Genomic DNA, 12,373 nt, shown 5'->3' on the forward strand with positions numbered 1-12,373 from the left:
TACTCATATAGGAAGGTACAACAGTCACTCATACAGAAAAGCTCAATAGTTACTCATATAGGAAGGTACAACAGTCCCTCATACAGAAAAGCTCAATAGTTACTCATATAGGAAGGTACAACAGTCACTCATACAGAAAAGCTCAATAGTTACTCATATAGGAAGGTACAACAGTCCCTCATACAGAAAAGCTCAATAGTTACTCATATAGGAAGGTACAACAGTCACTCATACAGAAAAGCTCAATAGTTACTCATATAGGAAGGTACAACAGTCCCTCATACAGAAAAGCTCAATAGTTACTCATATAGGAAGGTACAACAGTCCCTCATACAGAAAAGCTCAATAGTTACTCATATAGGAAGGTACAACAGTCACTCATACAGAAAAGCTCAATAGTTACTCATATAGGAAGGTACAACAGTCACTCATACAGAAAAGCTCAACAGTTACTCATATAGGAAGGTACAACAGTCACTCATACAGAAAAGCTCAATAGTTACTCATATAGGAAGGTACAACAGTCCCTCATACAGAAAAGCTCAATAGTTACTCATATAGGAAGGCACAACAGTCACTCATACAGAAAAGCTCAATAGTTACTCATATAGGAAGGTACAACAGTCCCTCATACAGAAAAGCTCAATAGTTACTCATATAGGAAGGTACAACAGTCACTCATACAGAAAAGCTCAATAGTTACTCATATAGGAAGGTACAACAGTCACTCATACAGAAAAGCTCAATAGTTACTCATATAGGAAGGTACAACAGTCCCTCACACATTCAACAGTAACAATCACACAGGAAGGTACATCATTCAATCACAAAGAAAGGTACAACAGTAGCTCACACATTAAGGTGCAAAAGTCACTCATACAGAAAAGTTACTCGTATAGGAAGGTACAACAATTACAACAACCCATACACATTCAAGAGTAACAATCACACAGGAAGGTACAGCAGATACTTATGGTGGTACTGAACATTAAAGTGATAGTAGCCCCTTTTGTTCTGTGATTAAATCGTTTCATTGGCAGCAATAATAACTATGAATCAAAAAATCACTGACATAAACCCACCAAATTAGTAATATATATTGCTGTAAAAAAAAAGCATTCCACTTCCTTTTATAGAGTAGGATACTACTTCCTGTAGGGGGCGGGTACTACTGCATGTTTTTTTTACTACTGATCATTACATTGGTATGGGAAAGGCAAGCAAGGAGGCAAGGGCCACACATAAATAATCAAGTAAGGGGGAATGAATTAGAAAAGTAGAGCAGCACAGAGCGGTGCAGTGAGGAGTTTTTTCAGCATGATGGAGGATGGATATTGTATAAACACATAACTAAGCATTTATATTCCAGCATATTGGACTCGCCAGCTTATCAGGGCTTGTATGGTGCCTGTCAATCAGTCTGCCCGACCTATATCTCCTGACCAATCACTCTTGGCTTCATGATCTGATCACTAGCCTGGGGGCCAATTGGTCCGATCAGCCGAATTCTGCCCAATTTGGCAGCAAATTCCTTTTATGCGACACAGCTTGGGAACCATGATCCCAAAAATTGTGAATCAGTTAGGACCTCACTAGGCGCTATATATTCCTTAGCCACTATTAGTTTGCTCCTCCCCCTTTTTTATCCCCCGTAGCATAGTATTGGATAGTGAATGAATTCTTAGATGATTATTAGTAGTATCTGTAATAGGGAAATATTCTATTGTCTCCAGCTACACCATCCGACCAAGCAGCGGAATGTTTCCTTAATGCACAGCGCCACCTAGTGGAGAAGCGAGACATTAACCTGACAGTTTTAGCGGAATTCTCTCAAGGGTTAATATACACCCCTATATTAAAGGGAAAGTTGATCTAAAAATCTACTTAAAAGACATTTTGCACAGCTGGAGACAACTTGCACTTGGCCTTCTTTTTCCAGTAACTGTGTGACTTTCCCCGCTGACTGGCTCCAGTCTGAAACGCAAAAGCCAAATGAAACAGCAGATGTTTGTAGATTGTAAGCTCTTTTGGGCAGGGCCCTCTTCCCCTCTTGTATCGGTTATTGATTGCTTTATATGTTACTCTGTATGTCCAATGTATGAAACCCACTTATTGTACAGCGCTGCGGGATATGTTGGCGCTTTATAAATAAATGTTAATAATAATAATAATAATAATGTCTAGTGATCCATTCCTACACTTTCCCCCATTCTCTTTCCCCTGCTCTTTAATCCCCCCTATAAACCCTATCATGATATTCAATTCTCCAGGCCGCAGTTCATTTACCCACTCACTCAATACCATATAATGGGAAATGATACTTCCCCTTTAAGTTTCTGCCATTGGCTGGCATGAACTGGTAGCTATGCCAGCTGAACATCTTCCCTATTGGTGCCAGTTGGGGCCAGCCTTTCATACTAGCGCAATACAGACACCTAGTGGCCACATTCTGAACTGCAGTTATGGTCAAGTCATGCAGAGGCTGCCCAGAAATGGACTGAGGTGGCAGTTGATCAGATTCTGACTGGACAGAACCACAGGAGACTTGTGCTTGGGGCAGGAAGGTTTATTCGCAGGTAGGTACTCAGCTGGACACAATAGTTCACAGTTGCTCATTGACTGAGACAGGGTGCAATGATGAACCTGTGGGGGGCCCAAAGGACCCCAAAATGATTGATAGCTTCCTTACATTAATGATTGTATTCAGTTCCAGCTGGGAGTATGGAAAGGTCCAGACTTGGCAAAGCCGTTATGCTCCCGTAGCAGCGAAGGCGTTGAAGCACAGGCCCCCCGTGGTGATAAAAAGTGTGAAAATGAGCGTGCAAGACGATCTGCCTGCTGTACTTTTGTCTGAAAGAAAACATAAAAACATGAGTGGAAGTGTTGGTGCTATATGGCAACTCATCCTTTGCCTCTATGGACCTCCCAAGGGCCTGGTCTGGGGATCTAAAATTTTCATAAAACTGTCCCACTGCGCCCCCTAGTGCTCTAGAGAAGCTGAATCAATGCTGCTGCTTAGCAAAATATTAAAGATGCAAAGTAATTGACCAATGAGAATGCTGCTTAGCAAATCCTAAATTACAGAAGCAAGACAAGTCATCGTCGAGTATAATAATAGAGCAAAGAGGACTGGCCAATGAGACTGCTCCTGTGCAAACACTTTAATACAGATGCAAGGAAATTGTCTAATTAGAAAAACATTAATCAAAGATGCAAAATGATTGACCAATAAGGATGCTGCTTAGCAAAACCTAAATTACAGAAGAAAGACAAGTCACCGTGAGTATAATAACAGATCAAAGAGAACTGACCAATGAGAATGCTGCTGTGCAAACTTTAATACCGATATAAGGAAATTGTCTAATTAGAAAGCTGCTTAGGAAAACATTAATTAAAGATGCAAAATGATTGGCCAATAAGGATGCTGCTTAGCAAATCCTAAATTACAGAGGCAAGACAAGTCACTGTGAGTATAATAATAGATCAAAGAGAAATGACCAATGAGAATGCTGCTGTGCAAACACTTTAATGCAGATGCAAGGAAATTGTCCAATGAGAAAGCTGCTTCGCAAAACATTAATTAAAGATGCAAAATGATTGACCAATAAGGATGCTGCTTAGCAAATCCTAAATTACAGAAGTGAGAGAAGTCATCGTCGAGTATGCTGCTTACAATAATCTTTATTAGCAATACAACAGAATTGACTGATGAGACCAAATGCCTAATTATAAATGCAAGAGAATTCACCAATCAGAAAGCAGCCCAACAGTACACCATCTTACATAAGGAGATTACTTTGTTTTTTTGGTTTCGTGACATTACGCTGTAATCAAACAATAGAAAAACAACACTGGTGCCTCCCTGTAAAGAGAGGGGAGTCTGACTGAGAGAAACTTCCAAGCTTTTAACTTCCCCTTTAAATAATATGTAATTGTGCAGCATTGAGTGTGTTTCTCACCATCGACTTGCAGAATGAAGGAGATCCGCGTTGCGCCAGGCTCTGAGTCGGTAAATATCTGCGCTGTGTACTTTCCGCTGTCGTCTGTTTCTAAATGAGTCAAAATTAAGGAGTATCCCGGGCCCATGGCCTGTAGGCGACCATTAAAGCGCATGTTCTTTACTTCGAGTTGTTGCTGCTTGGCTACAGCCAGGATCTTGTCATTATGAGTCCATAAGACACTAAAGACTTCCGTGTGGTTGGGAACCTGGACTGGAAACAAGATGGAGTCTCCTTTGGTTCCTGAAAGCCTGTGTAGTTCCATGGACAAGATGGCCGCTGTGGGAAAGGAAGGAGACAAAATTGCTTTCACTGCTCCATACAGGATAATGTTGTGTGAGCTGAATGTTTATATATCTTAGGGGCTTACATTAAACATCCTAGGGCCCCATTGTTCTTAGTTAGCAGGGCCCTTACCCCTAGGGGCCTGGGTGTGTAGCCCACTGCTTGCCCGGCTTCCCTGGGCCCTTACCCCAAGGGGTCTGGGTGTGTAGCCCACTGCTTGCCTGCCTTCCCTGGGCCCTTACCCCTAGGGGCCTGGGTGTGTAGCCCACTGCTTGCCTGCCTTCCCTGGGCCCATACCCCTAGGGGCCTGGGTGTGTAGCCCACTGCTTGCCCGGCTTCCCTGGGCCCATACCCCTAGGGGCCTGGGTGTGTAGCCCACTGCTTGCCTGCCTTCCCTGGGCCCTTACCCCTAGGGGTCTGGGTGTGTAGCCCACTGCTTGCCTGGCTTCCCTGGGCCCTTACCCCTAGGGGCCTGGGTGTGTAGCCCACTGCTTGCCTGCCTTCCCTGGGCCCTTACCCCTAGGGGCCTGGGTGTGTAGCCCACTGCTTGCCTGCCTTCCCTGGGCCCATACCCCTAGGGGCCTGGGTGTGTAGCCCACTGCTTGCCCGGCTTCCCTGGGCCCATACCCCTAGGGGCCTGGGTGTGTAGCCCACTGCTTGCCTGCCTTCCCTGGGCCCTTACCCCTAGGGGTCTGGGTGTGTAGCCCACTGCTTGCCTGCCTTCCCTGGGCCCTTACCCCTAGGGGCCTGGGTGTGTAGCCCACTGCTTGCCTGGCTTCCCTGGGCCCTTACCCCTAGGGGTCTGGGTGTGTAGCCCACTGCTTGCCCGGCTTCCCTGGGCCCTTACCCCTAGGGGTCTGGGTGTGTAGCCCACTGCTTGCCCGGCTTCCCTGGGCCCTTACCCCTAGGGGTCTGGGTGTGTAGCCCACTGCTTGCCCGGCTTCCCTGGGCCCTTACCCCTAGGGGCCTGGGTGTGTAGCCCACTGCTTGCCTGGCTTCCCTGGGCCCTTACCCCTAGGGGTCTGGGTGTGTAGCCCACTGCTTGCCTGGCTTCCATGGGCCCTGGGCAGGGAGTTGTAGTTTCCCCAGCATGGAAGGTACAAGCACATAGCCCTGTAAGATGACTGTACGTGGGTTGGGGGGTGTTTGATATAATTACAGTTTAATCCAGTAATAAGAGAGGACATCTGAAACCTGCAAAGGAACAATTTAGCATTTCCAGAAATTGTCTGGACTTCAAAGGCTCGCTTCCACAGAATAACATTGCCCAACTGCCATTTCCTTGTGATAATTATATATACGGGGACCAATGAACAATATCTTTCCAACGGCACCTGAAAAAAAGACAAATAAACAGCACCAAGTCCCAGACCTGTATGGGGAACGGATTCACGTTATTGTGAGTAATGGCCAAATTACTGTAAGGCTCTCTGATAATAATCAGGCTATAGGGCTTCCCTGTATAACTCAGCCTGCAGCCTTGTGCCTTTATATGGGCACAGAACTCCTCAGTGACTGCTAATATCCTTATCATTTACAGTAGGGGGTACATTATCCCTTATAATACATGAGTGATACTCAGAGTTCCCTGTATAACTCAGCCTGCAGCCTTGTGCCTTTATATGGGCACAGAACTCCTCAGTGACTGCTAATATCCTTATCATTTACAGTAGGGGGTACATTATCCCTTATAATACATGAGTGATACTCAGAGTTCCCTGTATAACTCAGCCTGCAGCCTTGTGCCTTTATATGGGCACAGAACCCCTCAGTGACTGCTAATATCCTTATCATTTACAGTAGGGGGTATATTATCCCTTATAATACATGAGTGATACTCAGAGTTCCCTGTATAACTCAGCCTGCAGCCTTGTGCCTTTATATGGGCACAGAACCCCTCAGTGACTGCTAATATCCTTATCATTTACAGTAGGGGGTACATTATCCCTTATAATACATGAGTGATACTCAGAGTTCCCTGTATAACTCAGCCTGCAGCCTTGTGCCTTTATATGGGCACAGAACCCCTCAGTGACTGCTAATATCCTTATCATTTACAGTAGGGGGTATATTATCCCTTATAATACATGAGTGATACTCAGAGTTCCCTGTATAACTCAGCCTGCAGCCTTGTGCCTTTATATGGGCACAGAACCCCTCAGTGACTGCTAATATCCTTATCATTTACAGTAGGGGGTACATTATCCCTTATAATACATGAGTGATACTCAGAGTTCCCTGTATAACTCAGCCTGCAGCCTTGTGCCTTTATATGGGCACAGAGCCCCTCCGTGACTGCACAGGGGGGAATTAGACCTTTAAAAGGAACTATGCTAAATGAAACATGCACCCCTCATTCTGGGACATTCCTCTTCTCTTTGCCACCCTAACCCACTGCTGGATGTTCCTTGGGGTCTCTGCATTACCCCCCCCCCCCCTATTATACTATACTGGGATTGCACTCAGTTTAATTGCATTACTACTTGCACTCATGCACTTTCTGCAAAGTTGCTGCCAAATACCCCCCCCCCTCTCAAATACCCCAACACCCCATACTTACCCCAAAGTGGTACAAGGAAGAAAATAAAAGCGGTCATGGTCGGCCGGCTGATTCCACCCTGCAGAGTCTATGGGACACTGTGCTGTACTTCTCCTGTATTAGAGGAAACCCTAGTGCCATACAGGAAGGCAAGTGACACGGATCCAACAAAGGGCTGAATACCCCCCCCCCCCCCCCGTATCCCATCATATTATAATCATAATGAGGCCAGCAGAGCCAAAGCCAATTGAAGCTTTTACCTATTTTATACCTATAACATATACTCTTTCTATATAGCACTGACATGCTGGTATGAATACAGTTATGAGTCTCCAAGATAAATCTCACAGTCACAGATACTTAGAACTTAATCAAATTAATTAAGGTGGCAGTGGTTCTTAAATTCAACCATCTCAACAACATCTATGGCCGTTTTGGAAGTAGAGAGAAGGTTCCAGCTGGAAATTTCACAAATCGACCAACCCCTGTGAAGCCAAAGGTCCAGATGGAGTCTCTCCAACAGTTCTTCAGATTTGCCCAGATCTCCCAGGTGGAACATGTGCTTCCCGGGAGCAAGCCCTAGTACCCTGATGTTACTAGCAGTGTCGGACTGGGACCCCAGGGGCCACCAGAAAACCTTAGACCCTGGGCCCACTCTCCAAACTATTTTTCCTCCTTTCCTCACCCAACCTCTTTATTCTCCCAGTCTCTTTTATTTACATGCTAGCATTTATCCTTCCATCTCTTTCTCCTCTTTCTTCCCATTCAGAAATAGGGTATGACCATGAAACTGGCCAAATGGTCAGGAGCAGGAGGGCCCACTGACCCCTGGGCCCACTGGGAATTTTCCTAGTATCCTGGTGGGCCAGTCCGACACTGGTTTCTAGACCTCTATAGTTCTACCTATAACGAGAGCCTCAACGGCTACAGACCCATTGAGCTAACATCAGTTGCTACAAAGTGACTTGAGAAACTGGTTCTCAAAAGTGTCAGCTCCATTATTCCAAACTCTCTGGACCCACTCCAGTTTGCCTACTGCCCAAATAGATCTACAGACAATGGGGTTGTTAGTACAAATGGCAATAAATTCCTACTTGACTTGGCTTGACTAAAGGGATTCCGTCCTGATATTTATGAGGTACCTCTTATTTCTAAATGACACTGTTACACAGCAAATAATTCCCTCTGCCATTAAACCTTTTATATTTGAACCAACAAATGTATTTGTAGCTGTAATATTGGTGTGTAGGCGCCATCTCAGTGCATTGTGCCTGAGTCTGAGCTTTCAGCCAGCGCTACACATTAGAACTGCTTTCAGCTAACCTATTGTTTCTCCTACTCCCATGTAACTGGAGGAGTCCCAAGCCGGACTTGGATTTCTTACTATTGAGTGGTATTCTGATACCTACTGGGAGCTGCTATCTTGCTCCCTTCCCATTGTTCTGCTGATCGGCTGCTGGGAGGGGGGGGGGGGGATATCACTCCAACTTGCAGTGCAGCAGTAAAGTGTGACTGAAGTTTATCAGAGCACAGGTCACATGGCTGTGGCACCCTGGGAAACGAAGAAGGTGCACTTCCCACCCTCCTCCATAGAATGAAGATAAAGAGACAAATCTATGGAATCCACATAGTTGATGACACCACGTCATTAGGGAGATAAAGAAACACTCTGGGTATTTTGAGACCTTTTATCATTTAGTATAAAGAGGAATTTGGTTTTAAAAAATCCTCGACTGGATCATTATCACCCAGATGACTTGGGATTAATTTATATCTCTCTATGTTTCCTCTATGATTATGTAATACCCATAATGCCCTAGGCCATCAGGAATTTCCTCCTTTTTATAAGTCCACAAGTCTACACTAGAAACTGGCTTATAGCAGGGGAGGGATTGATCTTCAACTCCCATAATGCATCTAAACAAGGGAGCAGTGATCTTGCTTTGCACCCACATCTGCCCATACCCATGCCCACTTACCCCATTTTCCCACCCACTCCATCCACTTCCCCACCCCATGTGAGGTCCCCCCCACTCCCCCAACCCAAAAGGCCTGTATAGTAAAAAAAAATGGTGGCAACCCTAGTTGGTCAATATGCTCTTCAATTGAGTTGACTCCATTGGCACAACATATAGAATGTGTGGGGGCTCAAGGCAGAGAGGAAACCATATACAGTCATTTAGGACTGGCCAATGGGAAGGGAGTGATTGAGTAGTGGGATGATAAAAAGATGAGGTCTGGGTAACAATGGAATGGCCTTTATAAAAGTGACCTGTGCCCAGTGGTCATATAATACCCGGTACTAAAGAAGGGTAACCAACCCCCCAAATCCAGGATACAGTTGGGGATTTGACTCATTGACATTACAGCTCTGGACAACAGAAAGGGTTAACAGATGATGCACATTTTTGACAATGCAAATTGGGGTTTTGATTTGATTTGAGATTTGGCCAAAATGTTTGTGAAGGTTTCTGTTTTGGGGCCAACAGGAGTTTAGCAAATTCTTTACCAGCCTGTTAGCTTTGGGGGGCAACGCAGTGCATCTTTATCCAACCAGACCAAAATAATGGCACGGGGAATGATGGGGCAGAGGGGAAGGACTGCTTATCAGCTCATTTAAAGTTGTGTCTTCTTCGCCTTAATCTCATACGTCTTTAGCTCAGCAGGAAGTCCAACCATAGTGATAGGAGGTTCATGAATCAAGAAGATCAACATGGTATTAATGGTCTCTCAGTGTGTTGCCTACATACATCTGGGGCAGTGGTCTGATTTGGTCCAAGACACACTTGATCAGCCCCAACGGGTCCACCAACATGGCTGAATGATCTATTTAGTCAAAGACCTGTAGGACATCAAATACGTAGACATAGGAAAAGTCACTCTACCTAACTATGTCCTTCAGTGGCCTTTAGGCCGAGCCTTTGTAGAGGCCCCAGTTTGGAAAGCACTTAATGCAGGAGAATGGGAATGGGCAGATCATGGGGAAGGCCATTGTGAACATCTACATCTTTTTCAAACCATGATGGTACAGGTGGGGAAGCGGTTTATATACTCTGTAGGCATTTTTGATGAGACAGCAACATTCCCAGTAGCTTCTGCGTGTGTCTGTGTTTGTGCTGTGGGTGTTACAGGAAGCGGGTTGACTTTGTTGACTGAGCAGAAACACCTACATTGGCAAAACATACAAACCGCATACATCTCACCTCATCTTCTGCACCTTGCCTGAACATGAAAAGGCCGCTGTGCCTTTAAGAACGGAGTCACTGGGGATATCAGCAGAGTCTCAAAAAAGACTGTTGTGGTCCAACTTCAAAGTTGCTTATACAGCATTTACTCTGCATTTGTTTTGTTGGTAACTGAATCTCCCTCCCTTCACTCATGTTGGTTCAAGGGTGGATCCAGTTGGGCTGCTGTGTAACCTGTGCCTTCCCTCCTTTTTCCATTTGATGGCTGCCCCCATAGACACACAGCACCGTTATTTATATAAACTATGGTTGGGTTTCTGAAGCAAACATAATGTTGACCAGAGCAGGGCAATAGTACATATATATACTAATTACTTTGACACACGCACATTTTTTGGTGGTACTGTTGCTTTAAACATGACCGGTGAGAACCAGAATCAAACCCATATCACATCAGTGAGAGAAGGAAGTTCATGTTACCCTACGTATTTGCATAGCAACCGGCACGGAATATACTGATTAAACAACCAGTTACTTCTGCTTTTCTGTATCCCAGGCTGGCACTCAGTGTGGCACTGGGCTGGCCGGGCACCAGGTTTTTGCCTTATTTTTACCTGGTGAGCCTCACTGACACAGACTCACTCCTCTGCCTGGACCGTCCCTTCTCCCCTGATCCCTGATCCCTTCTCCCCTGATCCCTTCTCCCCTGATCCCTTCTCTCCTGATCCCTTCTCTCCTGATCCCTTCTCCCCTGATCCCTTCTCCCCTGATCCCTTCTCCCCTGATCCCTTCTCCCCTGATCCCATCTCCTCTTATCCCTTCTCTCCTGATCCCTTCTCCCCTGATCCCTTCTCCCCTGATCCCTTCTCCCCTGATCCCTTCTCCTCTTATCCCTTCTCTCCTGATCCCTTCTCCCCTGATCCCTTCTCTCCTGATCCCTTCTCTCCTGATCCCTTCTCCCCTGATCCCTTCTCCCCTGATCCCTTCTCCCCTGATCCCTTCTCCCCTTATCCCTTCTCCCCTGATCCCTTCTCCTCTTATCCCTTCTCCCCTGATCCCTTCTCCCCTGATCCCTTCTCCTCTTATCCCTTCTCCCCTGATCCCTTCTCCCCTGATCCCTTCTCCCCTCATCCCTTCTCCCCTCATCCCTTCTCCCCTCATCCCTTCTCCCCTCATCCCTTCTCCCCTCATCCCTTCTCCCCTGATCCTTCTCCCCTGATCCCTTCTCCCCTGATCCCTTTCTTCGCCTGATCCTTCTCCTCTTATCCTTCTCTCCTGATCCCCTTCTCCCCTGATCCCTTCTCCCCTGATCCCTTCTCCTCTGATCCCTTTCTCCCCTGATCCCTTCTCCTCTTATCTCTTTCTCCCCTGATCCTTCTCCTCTATCCCTTCTCGCCTGATCCCTTCTCCTCTTATCCCTTCTGCACCCCTGATCCCTTCTCCCCTGATCCCTAATCCTCTTATCCCTTCTCCCCTGATCCCTTCTCCCCTGATCCCTATCCTCTTATCCCTTCTCCTCTTATCCCTTCTCCCCTAATCCCTTCTCTCCTGATCCCTTCTCCCCTGATCCCTTCTCTCCTGATCCCTTCTCCCCTGATCCCTTCTCCCCTGATCCCTTCTCTCCTGATCCCTTCTCCCCTGATCCCTTCTCTCCTGATCCCTTCTCTCCTGACCCCTTCTCCCCTGATCCCTTCTCCCCTGATCCCTTCTCCCCTGATCCCTTCTCCCCTGATCCCTTCTCTCCTGATCCCTTCTCCCCTGATCCTTCTCTCCTGATCCCTTCTCCCCGATCCCTTCTCCCTGATCCCTTCTCCCCCGATCCCTTCTCCCCCGATCCCTTCTCTCCCGATCCCTTCTCTCCTGATCCCTTCTCTCCTGATTCCTTCTCCCCCGATCCTTTCTCCCCCGATCCCTTCTCTCCTGATCCCTTCTCCCCCGATCCCTTCTCTCCCGATCCCTTCTCTCCTGATCCCTTCTCCCCCGATCCCTTCTCCCCCGATCCCTTCTCCCCCGATCCCTTCTCTCCTGATCCCTTCTCCCCTGATCCCTTCTCCCCTCATCCCTTCTCCCCCGATCCCTTCTCCCCTGATCCCTTCTCTCCTGATCCCTTCTCCCCCGATCCCTTCTCTCCTGATCACAGCCACAAAGTAAAAAAGAATGAAAGTGTCTCAGTGGCTTGATCCCAAATTAGATTACAATCATTTTTGGATTCAATTCTGATGATTATAATTATAATTGTCCTTTGACTGCTGGAAACCCATTACTAATTCACTTATTACTCATTCATGGTCACTTTCTTGTTTGGGAATTCTATAACCTTTCTGTTTAGACTCTCCTTCCCTCCTGTATCAGCTGATTTCCTCCTA

The 12,373-nt window shown here is 46.4% G+C and overlaps 1 protein-coding gene across 1 annotated transcript; it reads right to left on the minus strand.

The window, feature by feature from the left end:
- Nucleotides 1-2,551: 2,551 nt before the first annotated feature.
- On the minus strand, nucleotides 2,552-6,926 carry LOC101731004 (SLAM family member 5-like). The gene is made up of 3 exons (XM_031891656.1): nucleotides 6,844-6,926; nucleotides 3,960-4,277; nucleotides 2,552-2,850 (listed from the first exon to the last, which is right to left on the minus strand). Exons 1-3 carry the CDS (start codon nucleotides 6,878-6,880, stop codon nucleotides 2,750-2,752), a joined length of 456 nt encoding a protein of 151 aa, XP_031747516.1. The 5' UTR covers nucleotides 6,881-6,926; the 3' UTR covers nucleotides 2,552-2,749.
- Between the last annotated feature and the right edge of the window lie 5,447 nt (nucleotides 6,927-12,373).

The sequence above is a fragment of the Xenopus tropicalis genome, chromosome 8, assembly GCF_000004195.4.
Source record: "Xenopus tropicalis strain Nigerian chromosome 8, UCB_Xtro_10.0, whole genome shotgun sequence".
Classification (NCBI taxonomy): domain Eukaryota; kingdom Metazoa; phylum Chordata; class Amphibia; order Anura; family Pipidae; genus Xenopus; species Xenopus tropicalis.

Coding starts and splice junctions, on each gene's coding strand:
- LOC101731004 (XM_031891656.1), bottom strand. CDS start 6,880: ATGACCGCTTTTATTTTCTTCCTTGTACCACTTTGGG. Junction 4,278..6,843: donor CTTCCTTGTACCACTTTGGG/GTAAGTATGGGG, acceptor CCTTTCCCACAG/CGGCCATCTTGTCCATGGAA. Junction 2,851..3,959: donor CTTCATTCTGCAAGTCGATG/GTGAGAAACACA, acceptor GTTTTCTTTCAG/ACAAAAGTACAGCAGGCAGA.